Genomic DNA, 22,630 nt, shown 5'->3' on the forward strand with positions numbered 1-22,630 from the left:
TATGTTGTCCGGGGACCCTGGTAGGGTCTCCCAAGGCAAACAGGTCTCAGGGGAGAGCCCAGACTAAGAGCGGTTCAAAAATTATGAATAGCAGCCCACAGACTTCAGCCACCTCGGCCGGACCAGGGAAACCGGGGCACTCTCCCGGAGCCAGACCCAGGAGGGGAGCTCGTCAGCGGTGGCCGGGCCTTCGCCCATGGGGCTCAGCTTGAAGAAACAACATGGAGCAGCGACCCTGTGGACCCATCAGCCTCAGGGACAAGCATCTAAGCTTGTCCCTGAGGCTGATGGGTAAGCTTGTCCATGTGCTACAAGTTACACATTTATCTTTAATATCAAATGTATTATTGTTAGATGAATTAAGTGTCCAGTGCCATACAGTTTGTTTTGTCCAGTTTGACATCATATTCTTGTCATGTTCAATTTGAACATAGTTGAAGGAAATGATTTTAATAAAAGAGTTGAATTATTAATTGACACTTATATTCGTTCATTTTTCCACTAAATGTCCAATGACATCAGCACATTCATTATTCCAGTGTTATAGTTGTGGGTAATTATTAAAGCATCTTTTATTACCTACAAATAGACACCAAGATCATTCAAATCGGGGAAATACAGTTTTATTAAGAAAACTAATTTTCGGGAGGCCCAATTAGCGGCCATCTTGGATTTTTGAATGGCCAATCAGGCAGGTTTAACCAGATACCTCTGCAGAACAACTCCACCAAATGTCATGCTTGTATCATAAATTGTACGATTAATCTACTGTCTGCCCCACTACATAAAACATTACACGATCATTTATATCAGTATTTTAAGAGGATTTATATATTTTATTTTTTATATATATATGGTTTCATATAGTTTCATTTCTTTGCCATATTTTAAGGATCATGAGAAATCATTACATTCATAAATTCAAAGATAAACATTCAATCTGGTATCCATAGTAACGATGCCATGGAGGACTCCATGGATAGAATTCGTGATGTCATCGAATTCGTGATGACATCATCAGAATAGAAATCATCAGAATAGAATAGTCTAAATAAACCAGACGTCCCAAGCCCAGCTGGAGGAGCAGAGAGCTGGGTGACTGATTGTGCACCATCTGCAACAGGTTGCCTTCAAAAATGTGCGAACTATGACCCCATGTTTGTCCTGGCTCTTTTGTACGCATGGCTAAACGTTGGTGTGAACACGGGAATGGTGATCCTTCTGTGGTCATCCCTGGTGCTCGAGTGTTTGCCCTCCTCAATACCAGCCGGGAGGTTTAAGAAACAACCGGGCCATTAGTTTTATCCCACACCCTCCTGGTGACATTCCAAGGTATAGGTTGAAGGCCAAAAACATACCAAAATATAATTACACAACACTGCATGGCAACCTCCATCCATCATTCCCTATCCTCACCATCCTTCATGGCTGCACAAGGTCATGGTGTAGAAAGATAATCCACACCGATGGAAGTGGTCAAAGCCAACCCTACTAGGGATGCAGGATGTTTATCATGGGGAGATTAAGCTGTCAGCTATAATTATAGATCCTTTTCCATTTCAGATACTTTGTTAGTCGTAGCCCACCAGCACTTCAATAATAATATCTACACTGACCACAAGCATCAGAGAGCCACAGCGAAAGATGCAAACCCAGCCTTAAAAACAACAACTGTGTCTTTGCCTTCTACTGTACTCTATTTTGCTATCATCCCTCAGGTTTAACTCGTCACTAAAACTGTGTCGTTTGTGTTGCTGAACTGCATTTAAACTCCATTATTTTGTGAATGCAGGGGATGAAGAGAAGCTACTCCAATCCTGTACAGATCTCTCTCCCTCATTTCATGGATGAGCAAAAGCTACGGGACACTACAAGCCATAAACAACCTGGCTATTAAAATAGGACATTTTAAAATGGTAAATTGTGAGGCGGGCTAAATTTTCTTAATACTTTCTACTCACTGTCAAAAACCTCAAAATTTGGCATTTACATCACGAGGCTGAATAAGAGTGATAAATGACTCATTCATTTGATTCACTTTCTTCATGATTTTTGAGGACGCAAGAAGGGGAAGTCACTTCATTAGGAAAGACTTGTTCCTTTTTTGATTCAGTTCCCGTAGATATTATAAATACACGACAACAATATTATATATGAAAACAGAATCTGTATTGTGCCCTACTTACATAGATTACAATCTAAATAAATAGAGAGAGAGAGAGCGAGACCGAGAGAGAGAGAGAGAGAGAAGGTTTCATAAATCATTGCATTTTCTTTCAAATACATGTGCCAAAATATAGACTTTTCCTTTTCCTAAAGTACCTTCCCTCCACTGTGCGGTACACTTATAGGAGTGGGTATTCTTTGCCTTGCACGTGTTTGCCTTTCCAAACCAGCTCTGACCATAAAGGGAAACCTCTGTTGTCATTCGATTGTGGACATTTCAGAGAGGCGTGTGTTCGATTACATTCTACATCTGGTTTATGTAACAGTTTGAGGTAACTGGCACAGACAGAACGGAAGTAATGAACATTTGCTGTGGAAGAACATAAAGGCATCCTCATTAATGTTCAAACAATATCATTAAGGAATCTTCTTGTTAGCATCTGATCATATTTGGGTGTGGCCTGCATCTCATTAGGCAATAGCTATACTAAGCTGTATGTGAAAGTCCAGGAATATTGTGTCTGTTTATTAACATAAACAAGATGAAGTTCTCACCCTTGAGCTTCAGCGCCTTTCAGTCTATGCTCTTCAGTGATCGTCTTTGAGTTTCCTTTTCCCAGTTGTTGTTATCATCCCTCTGTGTTCTTTCTGTCCTCACAGTGTTTGAGAGAAGTGTACAGAAGAGGAATGTTGAGTCAGATTTAGGAGGAGTTCTCGACACCCATTTCCTCTCAAGCTTCCCTGCATGCCCTCCCCCTTAAATTCGTGGTCTGGACCAACTCCGCACCAAGAATAACATTCCTCCAGACCTGCATAAGTACAGAACATTTCCCCAAAAGCTGTACTACTGATGTCCAATCTGCATTAAAGTTTGGAAAAAGCATGATGTCAGACTCTAGTGAAGGACAACTAGAATCACACACTTGAAACACAATTGTCACAACTGTAACGGTGCTAGATGTGTGAGCTGGCAATTATGACATCATGTATTATTAAAGCCACACAGAGCTGCACATGTACTCATACTATTGCGCCTGCTATGCAGCTTGGCATTAAGACCACAGCAGTATTTTCAGAGTGAGGTGATTGAAAGGCAGGAAGTAAGGGCGGGTTTGTGCCCACTTTTGACTGTAAATGTGCAGGAAATCTCAGACCACCCAAGACACAACACACAGTAATTAATCCTAAATGTAAAGGGAGGGGAATTTATCTCCCCAAGAAACTCCCAGCTAATGCTGTTTGTTCTTCATATTCATTGCAATTACAGATTTAGTGTAGCAGTAATATTTCTTGAATTAACCAATACGCTGTGGTGGACCAAGTAGTCAGATCCTTTACTTTAGTAAAAGCAGCAATACCACACTGTCACATTCCCCATTAGAAAGAACAGTCCAGCATTCAAACTGTTACTCAAGTGCAATTAGTTAAAAGTATGTACAAATAGTAGGAAAAAATGGCCACTGAGTGAAATACTATTATACATTTTATCAAGGGGTATTATGAATGCTGCATAAATGAGCAGGCAGCATTTCATTGTTGCAGCCATCAAGGTGGTTCTGAAACATAATAATCAGTTATATATACAGTATGTTGCGTAGTTTAATTTGTGACAAGGCATAATCACAAGTTTTGTACATAAAATCTTCCTTTTTAAAGTAGTCTTTTTTTTTAAATCTCAATTGCAGTGGAGTGGAAATACAATGTAGAAATGGAAATACTCAAGTTAAGTACCTCAAATTTAGAAAAGGACTTTACCAAAAGCATTACATTCCACCACTGCCAGTGGAGGTATCCCATAATTGTACTCACTAAGATTTATGAAACGGAGTCTTACACAAAGCATTGTTTCTAATGAGGTTTAATTTAAACTATTCACAACGATAACGATCCTTCAAGACTCCTTCAGGGACCCACGGAAAACGCAAGATCACAGTGCTGTACTGTTACTAACAGAACGTCGCACCATCACTTATTCCCACCACAGACCATGAAACGTCGCTGTACATTCCTTCAACATCTGCCCGCATCACGTGTCCACACTTTGTCTCGGGTTTTGACGTGAAAGTTTTGAGTATTTAACCCCAAAGTGTGCGGGAGTAACGTTTGCGTGAGTGCGTCACTGTTTGTCATGGACCGTTATTACCGTCGGACAACGGGGAGAGACTCGAATGTTTACGTCGCACGGGGAGCTCCGTGAGGGCTGATGTTCGGTGTGAAGAGTTTATGTCGGACTTTAAAAAAAAAAAGAAAAAAAAAAGACAATAATAATTAATGCTGACAAGTGATTGCAAACGGTCGAAAGTTGGATCAAAATGGATCAACCAGAGGTAACGTTGCCTAACGCATTCTACGTTGTCTTCGTATAGCGTCAGTTTATATCTAGCGAGATAAAACCGAGTACAACTTTAACGACAGACTAACGTTAGAATGCGTGATGCAATTGTAACCTCTGTGAAGATGTCTCCTGGCTAAATGAATCTCTCGGGGCTGGTCAGGCTTGTGGTAACAGCAGGTTTATTCCACATCTGCATTTATGACAAAGGACAACATGGAAGAATGGGTCATCTTGCGGACAACTGCGCATGCTCTGTATTCACGGACCCGTTACCTTCAGTAAATCCTCCGTCACGTTCAGGATTACCCATAGTTGACATTGATACAGTGATCGTATAGTGGGTTTAATTTCATTTAAATAAAATAGCCGAAATAGAACATAAATTGTCTCTCTTAAATGTATGAGGAGAATTACAAAAGTATATATAACCAAAACTATATTTATACAGATTTCTCACACTGAACTGTTACCTTTTTCATTTTCTAATAACAATTGTATAACTGAGTAAACATGTAGACGATAGAACATACTGTAACATACCTGCATTTATGACAAAGGACAACATGGAAGAATGGGTCATCTTGCGGACAACTGCGCATGCTCTGTCTAGAAAGACGGCATCAAGTTAGTATTAGCTAACGTTAGCTGTATTGGCAACCTTTTTACTGGCAATAAAACACATAAAAAACATATAGTTAACTTAATAAAAACATGGCGAATATTATCTAAGACAAATAATATTCAACAAAATAAAGCCAGCTCAACTCTTGTGTACTTTTAAAGTTAGTTAACATTATATTGTCCACGGACATTCACGGACCCGTTACCTTCAGTAAATCCTCCGTCACGTTCAGGATTACCCATAGTCCCTTGCGTCTAGATTACCTCATAGTCCTTTGGGGATATTCAGTGCAGGTACACATTTATAACAGCAGGTGGCGGACTTTTCCCATTTAGCGGGATTTAACCTGAACCTCTTCAACTATGTTACATACACCCCCCTTAAATCCTACTAAATTGGGGCACATTGAATGAGAGAAAAAAAAAAAAAAGATACAATTGACAAAACTCCAATTGCGTAGACATAAGAGCATAACCAGTTCAGTCAGTTAGAAACTTTTCACTTGGAATTAAGTCAGCAAGGGATTGGCCAATCCCCCTACCAACATAGACACAAAAAGATGCCGTGTACACCTCTCATTTTGTAAACCCTGCTCTATGACATAGGCAACTGTAAGATACCTCAGTTAAGTGTAAAAAAAACTCAAAATAGTCAGCATTCTAACCAGAAAACATGTTCCTCACAAAAGAAACCAAAGAATCAACTGATGACACTGAGTCATCTACAATCTGTTCATTCACTTCACAAATGAGTCGAACTGGAGGTTTTACAGGTCTACCTGCCCTAGTGCAAAGTGGAGGTGGCTGTGCGCAAACTACATGGTCCTGCGTGAGTGCACCTAGCTGTGTGTCAGTTGCCTGTTTAGGGGAGGGGATATGTAGAGCTTCCTCTGCTGAAGGCTGGGAAGGTACTTCCTGGGACACCACACATCCAGCAGGTGGACCAGGGGAAGGCAACTGTGCAGCTTGAACTGAAGGATCCGAGGTATTCAAAACCTCACACACAGTATGTGGGACCACAGTCACTCCAGTCTCCGAGGGCGGAGCGCTCACAGCCACAACAAGAGAACAATCGGGTTGGCTGGCTGTAGTGTCCCCATCACTTGCATCATCCATTTGTAGGAGCCAGTCAATTGTCTTTGCCACACCGTCCTGTACAGCAACAGGAACCACTGGATCACATTGTCCACTTCCAGCAACTGAAGAGCAGCTTGACTCCAAGGCGTCGTCACCTTCCATCGGGAGAAAACTCACAGGGAGTAGGAGGTTTCTATGAACAACTTTTTCTCTTGATGTCGCAGGATCTTTGATGCTGTACACATTGATTCCAGGCCTCACAGATGCCACTTCATAAACTGTGGACTCCCATTTGTCTGCAATTTTCCTCTTGCCTCTCTCGCCGCGATTTGCAAGCAAGACTCTGTCGCCAACAGTGAGGGGTGACCCTTTTGCTTTGCGGTTGTAGTTCTTCGCCTGTCGAGCCTGTTCTGTCCGACTGTTCAGCCGGGCAATTCGTGCAGCTTCAGACAGGTCATGTTTCAAGCGAGAGACAAACTCATGGTGGTCAACAACAGCACCATGAGGGAGGGCATGCTGGAACACAACATCGACAGGCAGACGCGGAATCCTCCCAAACATGAGAAAGAAAGGCGCAAAACCTGTTGTCTCGTGTTCAGTGCAGTTGTAGCAAAACGTCAGCATCTCAAGCATTTGTGGCCACCTGGCTTTGGACTGGGGCGGTAGAGCCCTTATCATGTTCCCAAGAGTCCTGTTGTATCGCTCGACAACTCCATTCCCCATAGGATGGTACGGGGTGGTATGTGATTTTTGAATGCCAGCCATCTCCAGGAGCTCCTTAATGAGATGACTCTCAAAATTGGCTCCCTGATCCGAATGGATGCGTTTAGGGAAACCATATATGCAGAAAAAGTCATTCCAGAGACGGCGGGCAACCTGCTTCGCTGACTGATTTTTGCATGGGAATGCGTGCGACAGTTTGGTAAAGTGATCCGTGACAACTAAAACATCCACACTCTTCTTGTCAGTCTGTTCAGCAGTCCAGAAGTCAATACACACTAGTTCCATTGGTTCAGAGGTGCAAATGCTTTCAAGAGGAGCACGGCCGTTAGGCTCTGGGGTCTTCCCAACCACACAGCGAAAGCAGTTTTTCACGTGATTGATGATGTCACGTTCCATCCCTATCCAAAAGAACCTCTGCCTGGCGAGAGAAAGTGTGCGTGCCTGCCCCTGATGACCAGATGAGTCGTGGAGGCCATGGAGGACTTGGGTCTTCAGGGAGTCTGGAACAACAACCTGGTGAATTGACATGTTCATTTGTCTGTCTTTCTTTACCTTGTACAACATGCCATCCTTTATGGAGAGCTTGGGCCATTGTCTCAACAGTTTCATCACTGCACGAGACTCACCAGCACGTTCACGCCTAGAGGGTCTCCTGCGACGCCGGACGTAAAAGAATACTCTGCTTAAGACATCATCCTGCTCTTGCAGATTAACCAGTTCACTCTTTGGTAGCGAATCAATCTGGTTGACATCGGCAAGCTGGAGAATAGCTGGTCCTGTGCCTCTCACTTGACTGACACCTCCAGAGTCATGTGCATCCAACACAGCCGAGACATCCTGTGAAGAGAGAGACCCCTGCGGCGGAGGCGGTGGAGTGACAACAGCTCCCTCTTCGGACTGATCAACAACCAACTGGCAGTTAGTAGTACATCTGAATGCATCTTGTACTGTCCTATCCACCATTCCATTTACATTGTTCAGTAATGAGGCATACGGTTCAGTCACAAGACGGTGGCCTATGCATGACTGGACAAATGGCTCCCTACTCAGTGCATCGGCAACCACATTCTTTGTGCCAGGGACATAGTTTAGGTCAAAACTGTATGCTGCAAGCCTTGAAACCCATCTTTGTTCACATGCATCTAACCTAGGCTTAGTTAAGATGTATGTCAATGGATTATTATCCGTCCAGACTGAGAAACATCGCCCTTTTAGCCAATGGCTAAATTTGTCACAGACCGCCCATTTAAGAGCGAGAAACTCCAGCCGATGTGCTGGATAGTTCAGCTGGGAGTGTGACAGTGTCTTGCTGGCAAACGCCACTGGTCTGGCAATCTTTCCATCAGGAGGCAACTGCGAGAGTACAGCTCCTAGGCCATCAAAGGAGGCGTCAACAGCGAGGATGAATGGTGCATCAAAATCTGGATGGGCCAACGCGACACTGTGCACAAGCTCATGTTTCAAAGTTCTGAATGCTTCCCTGCACTCATCAGTCCAGTCAGTCGGGGACAGTTTAACATGGCCTCTTTTGAATTTTGGTTTATGGCCTCTTCCTCTTTTGTGTGGTGTGGGAGGCTCAGCCACAAGGTTGAACAGTGGCTTAGCTTTAGCTGAACATCCCTCAATAAAATGATGGTAGTAGAGAACCATTCCCAAGAAAGATCTGATTTTCTTAGCACAAGGTGTTTTCCCATCAGAGTCCATCAGATCAGCTTCCTGCACATCATTTATAGCCTGTACTTTACTTGGATCCGTCCTAACACCATCTCCACATATGATGTGTCCCAGAAACTTGACAGACCGGCGAAGAAAGTGGCACTTCTTAGGTGCGAGCTTCAGGTTGTTAGCAGCAAGGCGTGAGAAAACCATCTGCAGATGCTCAAGTGCAACCTGTTCAGATGGAGCAAACACCATAAGGTCATCCAGGTAGCATAACAGACTTGTGAAGTTCTCATCGCCAAAGATGGACATCATCATTCGCATAAAAGTGGCAGGACTGTTTGTCAGGCCCTGAGGCATCCTGTTATACTCATGGAGACCGAATGGGGAGGAAAACGCTGTGTATTTCTTGTCGTCCTCGTGCAGCCTGACATTGTAGAACCCTGATGTTAGGTCCATTGTGGAGAAGAACACATTGCCACCAAGTGCAGCAAGGGAGTCTGTCTGATGAGGCAACGGATGTGCGTCCTTCACTGTTCTTGCGTTCAACCACCTGAAGTCATTACAGATGCGAAGATCCTTTGTCGGCTTGACAACCAGGACGAGGGGAGATGAATACTCGCTCTGAGATTTACGAATTATTCCCAATTCCTCCATCTCATTCAGAGCTGTACGAAGCTTGTCATAATGGCACGGTGAGACCCGCCTGAATGGAAGTCTGAAGGGCTTGTCATCCACTAAGCGGATTCTGTGGACAAAATCTGCCGCCTCACCACAGTCCATTTTGTGCCTCGAAAAGGTGGACTCATACTGCTCAATGAGCTGCAGCAGCTTATCCTTCCATTCGAGGGAAACTTCACAAGATGAGAGGTCCACGTCCTGCAGGCCCATGTCATTTAGGATGCGCGATATCTCCTCTTCCGACCTTGGTGCAGGTGGTGCGCTCTGTGTGTATTGCGCACTGCATTGGATGCGATCGGGTTCAGGTAAGTCCTGCACAGAAAGACAGGGGGACACATCTGCAACCTTTGCATTTCTTTTAATGGTGAGAGGCTTGTCAGTGGGATTTACTATTTTGACTGGAACCCAACCATCTCCCCATAAGAGAGTAACAACCCTCCCCACCATAATTTGAGCAGGCCTGGCTTTGGACTGGGTGGGTTCGATGATGACCGTACTCCCCACTCCAGTGATGTCAGATGCAGGCAATTTAGCCCACACTAAATGTTCAGACATCGGCTGTAGAGTGACACATCTTTTGAGTTTAGCTGTGCCGATTCTGTTTGGCATTGCACCGCCTTCCCATTCATCCGAGTAGGACAGCAGGGATGCCAAATGGGGCAACTTATCATTTGGAGCACTGTTCACTGGAGACGTAATGTTTTGGCCACTAACAGCTTCTTTCATCCGTGGTATGAGCCACTTGATGGCATTGCTGCCGAGAATCATTTCATCAGTTTGGCCTGGCACAACTAGAACAGGAATTATCACCTTATAGCCATAAACTGATGCAGTGAGGTCATACATGGCAGAAGGTGTGATGAGGTGACCCCCACAGCCAACAATAACAAAGTCCTCAGCTGATTTCTTTTCAATGTTAGGGATGGACTGTGAAAGTTTTGTGGCAGCTGCCTCACTTACAGTGCATGCCATAGATCCACTGTCTATTAATGCTCTGAGAACATGCTCTCCATCAGTGGTGACATCTGTGTAGAATAGGCTGTCAGTCTTTGAGAGTCTCTGCAAGCCTTGCACAATCAGTGTTTTTTGTGATGGCACTATGCTGCTGTAGGTGTGATACAATGTTTCATAATCATCAATGTCTGTCAAATCCAAGGTGGGAGGTTCACTCACTTGATCTGCGCTGTCCTCCCCTGCACGCAGATCATTCAGTTTCCCTGCTGACCATAGTCAGAAGGACGTCTTCCCTCTGGGCAGTTGCGTCTTGGGTGGCCAGGTAAGTGGCACAGGAAACAGAGCCTGTTCTCTCGACAGTGTGTGAGGGCAGAGTGAGAACCGTCTTTACAAATGGAACATGGTGTCTCATTTAATCCCTCAACTCTCGGAAGCCTGTTGTTGGAATGTGGCTTTTTGTTGGCTTGAGCATAACCCGGGCCCTGGAGCAACACTTTCTCTAGCATTCCAATTAACCTCTCCAGAGTGGAGGTCTCTTGACTCACAGCCTTTTTCTGTTCGGGGATGTCTGAAACTGAAGTAGCATTAGCACTAACCTCAACTTTATTCATGTTGATTTTGCTACCCCTCTCTGTAGAAGACCTGAGTCCCTTCTCTAGATGGTATTCATCTAACACTTCCTGAACTTCACGAGCCGACCATTTATCCATTGTCTTGGACCTAAAGGTAAGAGCTAGATCTTTACTGGGGCAGTGTCTGATGAACATCCGTGTAACTTCAACACTGGGGTTGTCAAACATTTTACCCTGCTCTTCAAGACCACTTGCAGCAACATCAGCTGCTCGGTTCAGTCTAAGCCAATACTCATATGGATCCTCCTGTTCTTTTGCCGTGGTGGAATAAAAGTCAGCCAGAGGCACAGAGGAGCAGTGGCTCGTACTGAAATGTCTGCGCAGGAGTCCATAGATGGCCTGTGGGTTATGCCGGACATCAACTTCACCGTTTCTTATTCCAAATCTCACAACGTCCTTTGCTCTGCCTCTCAGGTGGCTGAGAATTTCCTCAGCCTGATTCTCAAGCTGAACACCACTCTTTCTGATGTAATTCTTCATTGATTCTTCCCATTCGTTAACAGCCAGCGTATCCGAACTCTCCCCTCGGAATACAGGTGGGTCCTTGACTCCTCTCTGAGTTACCAGCTGGACTTGGGAGAGATCCAGTGTGCGGCTGGAGTCTCTCTTTTGGAATGTTTCTTCAGGACTTGTATGCACAGAAGCTGCAGGGCTTGATGTGTTGAGGTGTGACATAATGCTATCAGCTAGCTGCTGCCCTATCTGCTGCACAATAGTGCTCATTTGGTCAACTAGTCTCACATCATCAAGGGGAGGGTCTGGAACTGATGTACTAGTGCACTGTGGTGGATGTAACGCAACTATTGGCTGACTCTGAGGTGTCACTACTTCCCTACGTCTGAAAGGACTGTGCACCAAATCCTCACCATAAGCTGTTCTATCCCCCACCTGACGGTCACCTAGTGAAAATGGAACAGGTGTGGTACGCAGCCCCCTACCCCTGCCAAAACTGATAGGAGTCATATCGGAGGTACCAAATTCATTGAGACTCATACTTAATAGCAAAATACTCACTCAGTCTCACACAGTCTCAAGGGAATATGGCTGTAGTTAGCTAAATAAACCTGACAGTTAGATACAGTGAAGAAAGAATTGCAGCCCCAACATGATGCAGTGGTGAGAAGACATCTGCCCGGTCCGGCGTAGTCATGGACGGGTCACGGCACCAATGTAACCTCTGTGAAGATGTCTCCTGGCTAAATGAATCTCTCGGGGCTGGTCAGGCTTGTGGTAACAGCAGGTTTATTCCACATCTGCATTTATGACAAAGGACAACATGGAAGAATGGGTCATCTTGCGGACAACTGCGCATGCTCTGTATTCACGGACCCGTTACCTTCAGTAAATCCTCCGTCATGTTCAGGATTACCCATAGTTGACATTGATACAGTGATCGTATAGTGGGTTTAATTTCATTTAAATAAAATAGCCGAAATAGAACATAAATTGTCTCTCTTAAATGTATGAGGAGAATTACAAAAGTATATATAACCAAAACTATATTTATACAGATTTCTCACACTGAACTGTTACCTTTTTCATTTTATAATAACAATTGTATAACTGAGTAAACATGTAGACGATAGAACATACTGTAACATACCTGCATTTATGACAAAGGACAACATGGAAGAATGGGTCATCTTGCGGACAACTGCGCATGCTCTGTCTAGAAAGACGGCATCAAGTTAGTATTAGCTAACGTTAGCTGTATTGGCGACCTTTTTCCTGGCAATAAAACACATAAAAAACATATAGTTAACTTAATAAAAACATGGCGAATATTATCTAAGACAAATAATATTCAACAAAATAAAGCCAGCTCAACTCTTGTGTACTTTTAAAGTTAGTTAACATTATATTGTCCACGGACATTCACGGACCCGTTACCTTCAGTAAATCCTCCGTCACGTTCAGGATTACCCATAGTCCCTTGCGTCTAGATTACCTCATAGTCCTTTGGGGATATTCAGTGCAGGTACACATTTATAACAGCAGGTGGCGGACTTTTCCCATTTAGCGGGATTTAACCTGAACCTCTTCAACTATGTTACACAATCACACTAACGCAATTTAGTTCACACTGCAACGTTATCACGCAACCGTATCGTCAGTTTGTTCCAGCTCCCTTGTTTACACTAAGTGAAGATTGTTATGCTGCTCCATTCCATCAAATGGAAATCCAAAAATGTCTTGTGCATCCTGTATCACATATTCTCCTATTCATTTTCCTCCTGATACAGTTTGCATCTTTACTATAATTTGTAATGCAGATCTGCTGGTTTTCCTGAAAGTGTGGGTGCAGAGCATGATTACAATAACCGAGCTCGCAGGGGTTAACGTAAACACACGAAACAAAGTGGGGTCATTTCTTGTTTTGTTTTATTATTCAGTTATTCCAAGTTTCAGACCACCACAGATAAACATGGAAGAGGCTGTTCATGGCAATGCCAGCTGTCTTCACAGAGAAAGAGAGACAGCTGTTCCCAAAATGTGCAAATAACTTCAGCCACAGAGAAGTGTCACATGTCTCACTCTAGTTCAGAGCAGGGGAGCCTTCATAGATTATTTTGAGAAGCCTCTTGTCATTTTGAGATGTAGGTTAACATGTAAGTATGATAAAACACAAGGTTAACAATCACCTAATCGTATCCTAAAACATTGTTTAGCCTATGTATTTTAATCATACATATTATCATCTTCAGCTTCCCATTACAGGAAGTGAACTGAAGTTGGAAGGTGAGATTAAAACAATCCATCTCAATGATATCGTATCAACACAGTAAAATGACATAATGCCAACGTCATTACAATGAGAGACTGGCGATGTAAATCAGTTTCTCCTCCAACAGTGCAGATAACAATGCAAGTAGCCCTTTCTAAGTATGAGATATGGTGGGTTGTCTGTGACCATGTCCACCATGTCCCCCATACCATCCCTAGAAGGAGCTGGAGCAGATGGCCACATGGTTCAGCGAGGAGGGACTCGCTCCTGACTCCCCGAAGGAGGCTCAGCTGTGTTTGCTATGGAGTGCCCTCCAGCGCACAAGGAGCCGTCTTAACAGTGTGACATGGAACTTGGACACCCAGCGCTCACAACACTTAGCAGAGATGGCAGAGGTAAGTCATCACTGAATTACCAGTGACGTCACCATTTTGTCAAGAAGAGAAAGAATAGCTGAGCGTCTGTGTCGGCCTTCTGTCTCGTCTGTAAGGTACGCAAGTCCCTGGAGCAGATCCGAATCTTCACAGAGCACAAAGATGTTTTGACTCAGGAGGTACAAGATGAAAACGATCAGCTCAAGGACCAGCTGGGACGCGTAATATCCCTTCAAGGTTGGACATTTTTACCTATACACTACCTACAAATAAGAATAATCCAACAGCAAGAGCAGTAGATACATCATTAAAACGTCTGGATTTGCATCTGCACGATGACAAAAATAGTCTCTTCAAATTGTTGTATTTTCTCCCAATAGCTTAACAGTATATATTTTGAGAAGAACATGCAGGTATTTTGTCTCATACACTGAAGGCTCTCTTCTTTTTAATGTATCATTTGCAAGTTATTTTTGGCAACAAAAGCCATGTTAGCTGTCCCATCTTGTTGGACAATTTGATAAGACATATCATACCTGTAGTTGATGGAGTGGTTAACCAAATGTACATTTTCCAAACCAACTGTCATGGTGCGTGAGGATGGGGCAGCAAGGAATAAGACCCAAATGCAGACAATAGGGCAGACAAGAGCAGCTCAAGGTACATACGTTTACTGGCCTGGGTAGAAAGTCTGAACAGGTGTAACTGAGACAGGTAACAGGAAGGGGGCAGACAGGCACATAACCAGAGTCTGGTTCGAGAGACATGTTGCAGGCTTCAAGGGCTGGAAATCAGCGGCACAACTCTGACAATCTGGTGGGGGAATGAGTGGAAAAGGGCTGGTTATATACTGCAGGGCTGATGAGTGAAAGTGGAAACAGGTGATCAGGCGACTGTGACATGTGGGAAAGTCGGAAGGCATCTGGTGGATGGATGTGGAATGGCAATGCAGGGGGAAGTGGGAATGTGGCAGACCCCAGATACCCCCCGGTCCACATTTTCAGATCATATTATATGTATATCTTACTCTGTCAATATCCTCTGTTGTGATAGATTCCCAGATAAGTGAGGTGGCTAAGATGCTATACCAGCAGGGTCTCACAGAGTTGATTCACAGCAACCCCAGTGAGCAGGTGGCCTACCTCCTGGTGGAGAGAGCCTCCCTGCTTGAGTCGAGTGAGGATCCTAACAATCTGACGGGTGATGGAAACACAGCCAGCCTGCTGGGGACTGAAGCCCAGGCATTGAATAGCAACGCAAACCAGGTTAGAGGAATATATGTTTTTGTCTTCTTCATTTAAAAGGGCATGCTGTACACATACCTGGCAAAGACTTACTCTGCGATCTAATGTTGTTCCACAGTCTTCCCACAAGTGGGCACCACGTCACGGCCAGAGCCCATGGAAGAGACTCTTTGGACTCCACAAAGCTTCACAGAGCAAACACACTTGTATTCCTGTACGTCTGTTTATCTACAGTAATATTTCTGCATCCCATACTAACAAACACTAAAAACTGCACTCAGGTCAGTTGCAAAATCAGGGACAATAAACCACAGTGACTTCATTTTGTGTATCCCGACGTGCACGCTTGAATATGAGGATCTCTTTTGCATGTTTTCCATTAAAAACTTCTGTTCAGCAGCATCCACATTAACTGCAACCTTTTGTTTTTGTTCCAGTGTTATTAAGCTCTGTTACCAGCTCACGCTAGGGAACTTTGCATGGCAGAAGAAATTCAAGATACTACACCACTGATGCATCTTGATTCAGTGCACTTCTCAAGGTCTCTTGTCTGTTTTTACATGCATTTATGAACACTTCTTTTTTTATTTTTTTATTAATTGGTTCTCTTCATTGTAGGGCAATCACTTCACTGTTGCTCAGGTGCTCTTTCCCTCTCTCTTTAGATTGAGGCCAGGCATTTGGCTGGCCAGACAAGCAGCGTTGAGAGGGAATGTTCCCGTCTGGAGCGGGACCTGGAGGAGGCCTCCCGCCGGCTGGCCATGGCCCACAATGAGATCCGGCGTTTGACTGATGAGCTGGAGTCTGCTCATTTGACCCAAAGAGCTTATGGTGGGAGATATGTATCAGCTACTTCGAAGCAGACTGTTTTTTTCACCATGATAAAACACAGTCTGCTTCTAACTCGCTCATAAAGTTAAGTCAAGTTTCCCAACACTGCTAGGAAACAAAACATCACTAACTTTCAGCATAATCCTTTCTATATACTGTATACTACTAGCATACAGAAGTTATTTTACCATCATACAATATCCAAACAGACTCTGAACTTAAACTGAAGTTACCACCAACTTCCACTGCTCTGAACTGAAGAGGAAACTCTGGCAGCAACTTTGAGTTTATTCTAACGTCTGTGCTTCTTAGAATCTGAGCTGCAGGCAGCACAGCAGGAGGTAGATGAACTCCGGCAGGAAGTACAAAAACTGAAGAGCTATGGTAAGAATTATTTTTCATGTGTATTCTTTAGTCTGTTTCCAAAGAATTGCCAGATGTTACCGAGCTTATATTGGGTGTAAAAGGCAGACAGGATACAAGCTACAATCCACCACACAGCTCAGATGAATCTATTCCATATACTTACTCACACAGGCTGGAGATTATCCCAGCATGCACTGGGTGAGAGGCAAGGAACACACTGGACATGTCACCAGTCTATTACACACGTAAACAAACACAGTCACACTCATATTCCCACCGCTAAGACAGTTTACTCTTTCAATTTCACTCAACCTGCAGGGGCCAGATGTATAAAATATGTGTACGCACAAAACACACGCATACTCCTTTGCCCTACACATAACTGATATTTATTTAGGATGTCAGTAGTTTAGTCATTTTGTGTCAGGCTTGTGCATGTGCAAATGCCACACAGAAATGCCAACCTGACTGAGCCACCTCGCTGCCCTAGATCTGAGACTCACTACAATATTTACATTTTTTGTTAAATCATATAAAAAAGTGCCCAAAAAAACCCAACCTAAATGATCAAAGTTTGTATTTTCAGTATGCAAAATGTTAGAATACTCACAATCGAGCAGCATTTCACAGCCAAGAATGCGTGATAACAGTGAAATTATGAACATGTATTATTTATAATCAGATAAGTGCATCATCTGACTTTACTTCAAAAGAAATAGTGGAACTGAGAAAGGCCAAAGAGCTGAACGATCGCCTGGACCTTGAGATCAGAGCCTTGAGGAGCCGGGTACGCACCCTGGATGCTGAGAAAAGTTCTCTGCAGCAGATGGTAAGATAGATGCTGGGATAAGGTACTTTATCAGTAACACTTTATCAGTAAACATTATTTTCCACACTTTTTTGCAGCACACACTTTCGACTTTCCGTAAGAGAATAAGCAAGCATTGATAGTTCTAGTAGGAACCACACACTTCACTCTCATTGATGCTCTCCGTAAGTAAGTCGTTATTAATTGTACGAGGGTGGAAGAAGGTCCTAATTTTGCCCTCAGTTGTGCAGACTAAGGCAGTTATTTCACTCTACTTTATTTCAAACTGTGGGCCCATATTAAAATTGGAGCTAAATCCCACTTTTTGGAGAGTGTGTGCATGTTGTAAAGCTCGCTTACATCTAAACCTGAACAAAGTGCATCGTTAAGTACGGTTTCCCTTTTCTAAGGTATAATGTTCATGACTCTAATTCTGGCAACATTGATGTCTCAAACAGTTGTGCATTTGCCCTGTACATTTGTGGGAATAATAAATAATAAAATAATAATAAAAGCACTCTACAGATAATAACTAAGCCAATGGACTGTTAGTGTTTACATTCACATTCATTCTGTTTACATTCACATTCATTCTGTTCGCTGAGACTTGTGTTTGTATAGCACAGCATCTATTCAATGTGTATGGTGTGGAAATACAGATCAATGACCATTGACCATTGATGTGTACCAATGGTTTTCCTGTTTGCTCAACCAACAGACGGGAACCATTGTACATTAATTGGCATTCATTTTGACAATTAAATCATCTTCTTTTAAGCAAAAAGAACCAAAATTTCACTGGCTCCAGCTTCTCAGATGTGAAGATTTGTTAATTTTTGTTGACAATATAGTAAACTGAGCACATTTAGATATAAAGATAACAGGCTCTGTAAATGTCCAAAGAAATATATTTTTTTATTTAATCCAACAGTACCTCCGCAGCCCACTAGATGACGCTCTGAGGCCCACCAGTGGGTCCTGTGGTAGAGAACAGCTGTTGTAGCTGATGCTATGCTGATAGCTCAATGATTACTTGATTGGCTGAGGAAATGGATCAGCAGATGATTCTGTAATGACAATGAGTTGCAGCCCTACTGTACTGTGTATGCGTTTGTCTCAGGTGGTGTCTCTGCAGGAGCAGCCGCAGCTCCACACTGAGCAGGTTCAGGCCAACGGGGCCACAGAGCTGGCCGAAGTAAGCCTCACTGTGGAAACAAATATCTGTTTTAGCTGTTCAAAAGCTACAGTATGCTCTGTTCAAAGACAAGTGCTGATTGAAATCACATTTAGAGACACTTCTCTTTTTCTTTTTTTTTTGTCAGCACGACCATTAAAAGTCTTTAAAATCCCGACACTCAGCCTCACTCACTTTCATATTTTTTCCCAGGTTTTTTCTCTGCAGAGGGAGGTGGAGCGGCTGGAGTCAGCCCTGCAGGAGCAGCAGCTCCTCACTGAGCAGGATCAAGCCAACCTGGTTAATGAGTTACCTACAGTATGCTTGCCTGTACACATTCTTGAGCATTACATAAGATTTCACTGCTATCAGCAACTCAAACAGACTCCAACTGGATTTTGTGTCAAAGATCAAAGGTTAATCTTCATGCGCATGGATCGCTGCGCAAAGAAGTTGAGCTGAACAGGCTTGAATGACTGACCTGGCCTTATTCTTGTCAAACACAGTGTCAACGCCATTGGTATTAACAAGTGTGACTCATGGAATGAAGTTGGAGTCAATACATGCGTGAATATTGATCTTGTTGTGTCTCCAGTCCCAGACAACCAAATTGATTCAGAGCGATGAGATCTGCAGAGATTTACAAAATAAACTCAGCGCTCAGTCGGCATGCCTTTTGAAAGCAGAGTCAGAAGTGAGTGATTCACAATATCAAGACATGGACTACAATGGCCTTTGTTCCTATTACATGATGTCAAAACCTCTTATCCTTTCAGGTGCATTCCCTCAAGCAGCAGCTGGATACTTCCCATTATGACCTGGATAACCTCATAGCTACCATCTATACCAAAGAAAACAATGTTCAGGATGAAAAGTAGGCGATTCTACCCCCACACACCATCCAGCAGCTGCTGTATGGGCACACTAACTCTCAATGTTGCAGTAACACATGGGTTAGTGAAGGTTTGTGTGTGTGTTTGAAGGCTGTGGAAGGAAAACGGGCAACATTTTGAAAACGCTCACTGTCAGCTGAAAGATGATAAAGAGCTACAGACACAACTACAGCTGCTGCAGAACAACGACAACACACTGCGTAAGGTAATTTGTTATACATTTGACTATATTGGAGAACTGGTAATTTATCAGGACTCTGGTTGCGTATTATAAGTTCCATTCATTGTGCGACTGTTGGCCAGTACTAAAGGGCAGAAACCGTTGCCAACCACTTAAAAGCTAAAGAAAAGCTGTAAATTCATTTCAATGTGCCAGCTTGAGTTGCTAATTGATGACGTGCATTGTACATGCACGTGACGGTTCATTCCTATCCTTGCTGATGTCTGTATTTCGGACCGCAGGAGTGTCCTGATTATCAAGAAGCAGTAAAGACTCTGTTGGCCACCCAAGACGAGTGTGAGACACTCAAGAGGGAGACCTGTGAAACCCTTAAATGCCTCGACAAAGAGCGGAGGTAACTAAATAAAAAACACAATTTAAAGCTTGATGAAACTGTAATATTTGTCCAATAATATTTGAAACCATATATTGGACGAACAACAACGAACAACAACTTTGACACTGGTGACAACATGTGACAATGGCCCTTCATAGCACAATATGATGATAATATATGTTGCGTGGCTTTCTTTTGCCACGGTTAAATCGTCATTTAATATAATGAATAGAAGTAATGTGTTACTTTGGTCCATCTTCTTACAGTAAATACCATGAAGTGATGGAAAAGCACAAGGCAAAACTGTGTCGAGCCAAACAGAAATGTGATGAGGAAACAACATGGCGTGATGAGAAGATAAAGAACCTGGAGCGGCAGCTGTCATTGAGTTCCCATTCGTTATCGAAGGTAAATCTAGAGCTTTGTCCTACTTCACACAAAATAAACTATGTTCGAGGTGGGGCACCTGGATTTTTGTGATATGTTCCGGCAGTATTGTTGTATCTCATATTTTATGGTTTCAAATTGAATCAATCACTAATTCCAATTGTTTTTCTTTTCCAGGAAAAAGAGCTTACCATAAGTATTACTGTGGAAAATTAGAAACTACTTGTTGAGAGGAGAAGGCTACTACAACAGCTAAATGAGGAGGAGCACAACAAGAAAGACAGTAATCTAACAGCCTCTTTGTCCAAATGCAGGTACTTAACTCAAACAGCCAACACTTAGCTGTATGATTCCAAAGAGTCCACACATCATGTTCAGTGGATTACTGCAGATTTACCAAATGTGTGATTACTGACAAAGAAGAGGCTTTGTATTGATCTCAAGGGTGGACTTTCTAGAGATGGAAAACAAGAAACTAGGAAACAAAATACTCCGCATGTCCAATCAGCTAGCTGTCCTGGAACGCACCCTGCAATCACTCCACTTTGCTGAGGTACGGGGCACAGCCAAGTCTCCTTTATCTTGAACCATAATAACATGTTATACAAATAACATGCTCACAGTGATAATGCTAACATGTCGGTTATTGTTTAGCAGGTGTAACGTAGACCATGTTCACCAATTTAATTTAGCCTGTTAGCATGATTGTTTATGTGTATATGTGACAGTTCATTATTTACGTTGTAGAAAGTGTAGGACCGTATGAGTGTTACTTCTGTCCACTCGCATTTTGGGACATCAAATATTAATTTAGTTTATTTATAATCAGCTGTATATGTTTACTGTTCATTCAATTTGTAATTCTTGAGTTTTTTTTTTGTTATTTGTAACATGTTTAAAATAAATCTAACTTTCGGTGATTAGCACTAAAGACAAAGTACAGCTTGGTCTGATTGTTTTCAAGTTTGGTCGTAAACCAAAAGGATTGTAAACATTTTGACCAGATGAAAAGCCAACAAACATCACCATTCCAAGGGCCATGCAGCTAAAACAAAAAATGGAGACACAACTTTTCAATTCATGTTTTTTTGTAATTTACAAAGCTAGTTATTTTACATCTAAATGTACTCGCATATAAATAAAGAACATAGTAATTCAAATAAAGTATAATTTCAATGACTGGTTGTATTTGAATATCACCAAAGCCAATCACCACACATCATCAGAGACAAACGTGTTTTGTCACCGTGACCCAACATTGCCTTGAATGAAGTGACACAAGATCACTTTTTGAAAATAAGAGTGATGTGGGAGACAAACATGCGCTGTTAAAACACGTGTGGCGAGGCAGTGATGGGGCAAGCAGAGTATTTATGTTGGTTATTACAGATGACAGGTACATCACAAATATTTACGGCCAAGTTTATTTTTACCTTTTTCTTTAAGTCATTCTAGGTTTTGTTTTTTTCAGAATTTGCAAATAAAGTTTTAGCAATCATAAGTTACAAAAGGTTGAGAATCTCTGATTTACTGTATATTATTGACTGTGGTCATTGTAAGACAACTTTTTATTGTTATTAGGAACTGAAGAAAACATCTGATCGTATGCAGGACACATTGGACAAAACTCAGAGAAAGCAGACAGATGTGACTTCCTCCCGTCACCGTTTCATCTCTGGGCCTCTTTCTCGATCAGAGACGAGCTACCTGAATCTAACCTCCGCTCAGAGACACTCAGACCCCTCGACTCCCCCGGCTGCCCTCAGCAACTCAGACAGTACGTCTTCCTAAGATGTACCGTCTCTCTGCAACATGAATATACTGTACAGAAATATGTAAATAAATTCAGTTGATAAACCAAATACCAGAAGAATGTCCCTTTCTCTGTCTTTGTCTTTTCATTTGGTTTCATTTTTAAGTTAACAAAATTATTTAACTCCAGATCTGAGTGACAACAGCCCTCATGTAACAACTGTTGAATATTCTCAAAAAAATGTATCCATTTCTTGTAACTATTCAAAATCTAGACTTCAAACTTTCCTAAAGGCCCGGAACCTGATCTGACTATTTACAACACATGTATTCCATAACCCACACAACCTACGCAGACCTATAGCAGTTTCCATCTTGAACTTTGTCTTCACGTGTGTTTTTTCCTTTGCACGAATGATAAGGAGCTGTTTTGCACAGCACTCTGGGGCCAGGGGTGATTGAGAAACCACAGTACACACCGTAGCAGCTGTTCATTCTAAACTCGCCTTAAGAGCTACAGCTCTGCCGCATTAAATTAAATGTACTTTTATTATGTTTTATTATGTTTATTATTATGCTTTGGGATAATATATTTCTTCTTACAAGTGTTATTACCACGTTTTTCAAGTAAATCTCCAAAAAAAACAAAGTAGTTTTCCGACAGAAACGTA

The 22,630-nt window shown here is 42.6% G+C and overlaps 2 protein-coding genes across 3 annotated transcripts in view; one reads left to right on the top strand and one right to left on the bottom strand.

The window, feature by feature from the left end:
• The window catches only part of LOC306775129 (epithelial membrane protein 3-like), a 15,952-nt gene extending 13,108 nt beyond the window's left edge, over nucleotides 1–2,844 (bottom strand). For both annotated transcript variants that reach the window (XM_079265387.1, XM_079265388.1), the window contains exon 1: nucleotides 2,722–2,844. The gene's annotated coding sequence lies outside the window, so the exon portion shown is untranslated. The remainder of the gene's footprint in view (nucleotides 1–2,721) is intronic.
• A 1,459-nt stretch (nucleotides 2,845–4,303) lies between these two features.
• Nucleotides 4,304–22,046, top strand: LOC306775663 (uncharacterized protein). The gene is made up of 18 exons (XM_079266122.1): nucleotides 4,304–4,493; nucleotides 13,792–13,968; nucleotides 14,064–14,184; nucleotides 15,001–15,212; nucleotides 15,310–15,405; nucleotides 15,857–16,082; nucleotides 16,335–16,406; nucleotides 17,102–17,217; nucleotides 18,317–18,391; nucleotides 18,584–18,688; nucleotides 18,966–19,064; nucleotides 19,147–19,244; nucleotides 19,354–19,468; nucleotides 19,726–19,838; nucleotides 20,087–20,228; nucleotides 20,385–20,521; nucleotides 20,652–20,760; nucleotides 21,789–22,046. The coding sequence occupies exons 1-16, from the start codon at nucleotides 4,479–4,481 to the stop codon at nucleotides 20,421–20,423; spliced, it is 1,821 nt and encodes a 606-aa protein (XP_079122248.1). The 5' UTR covers nucleotides 4,304–4,478; the 3' UTR covers nucleotides 20,424–20,521; nucleotides 20,652–20,760; nucleotides 21,789–22,046.
• The last annotated feature ends 584 nt before the right edge of the window (nucleotides 22,047–22,630 follow it).

This window comes from Melanostigma gelatinosum (assembly GCF_949748355.1).
Source record: "Melanostigma gelatinosum genome assembly, chromosome: 3".
Classification (NCBI taxonomy): Eukaryota; Metazoa; Chordata; class Actinopteri; order Perciformes; family Zoarcidae; genus Melanostigma; species Melanostigma gelatinosum.

Coding starts and splice junctions, on each gene's coding strand:
- LOC306775663 (XM_079266122.1), top strand. Junction 13,969..14,063: donor ACTTAGCAGAGATGGCAGAG/GTAAGTCATCAC, acceptor CTCGTCTGTAAG/GTACGCAAGTCCCTGGAGCA. Junction 19,065..19,146: donor TTTTGAAAGCAGAGTCAGAA/GTGAGTGATTCA, acceptor TTATCCTTTCAG/GTGCATTCCCTCAAGCAGCA.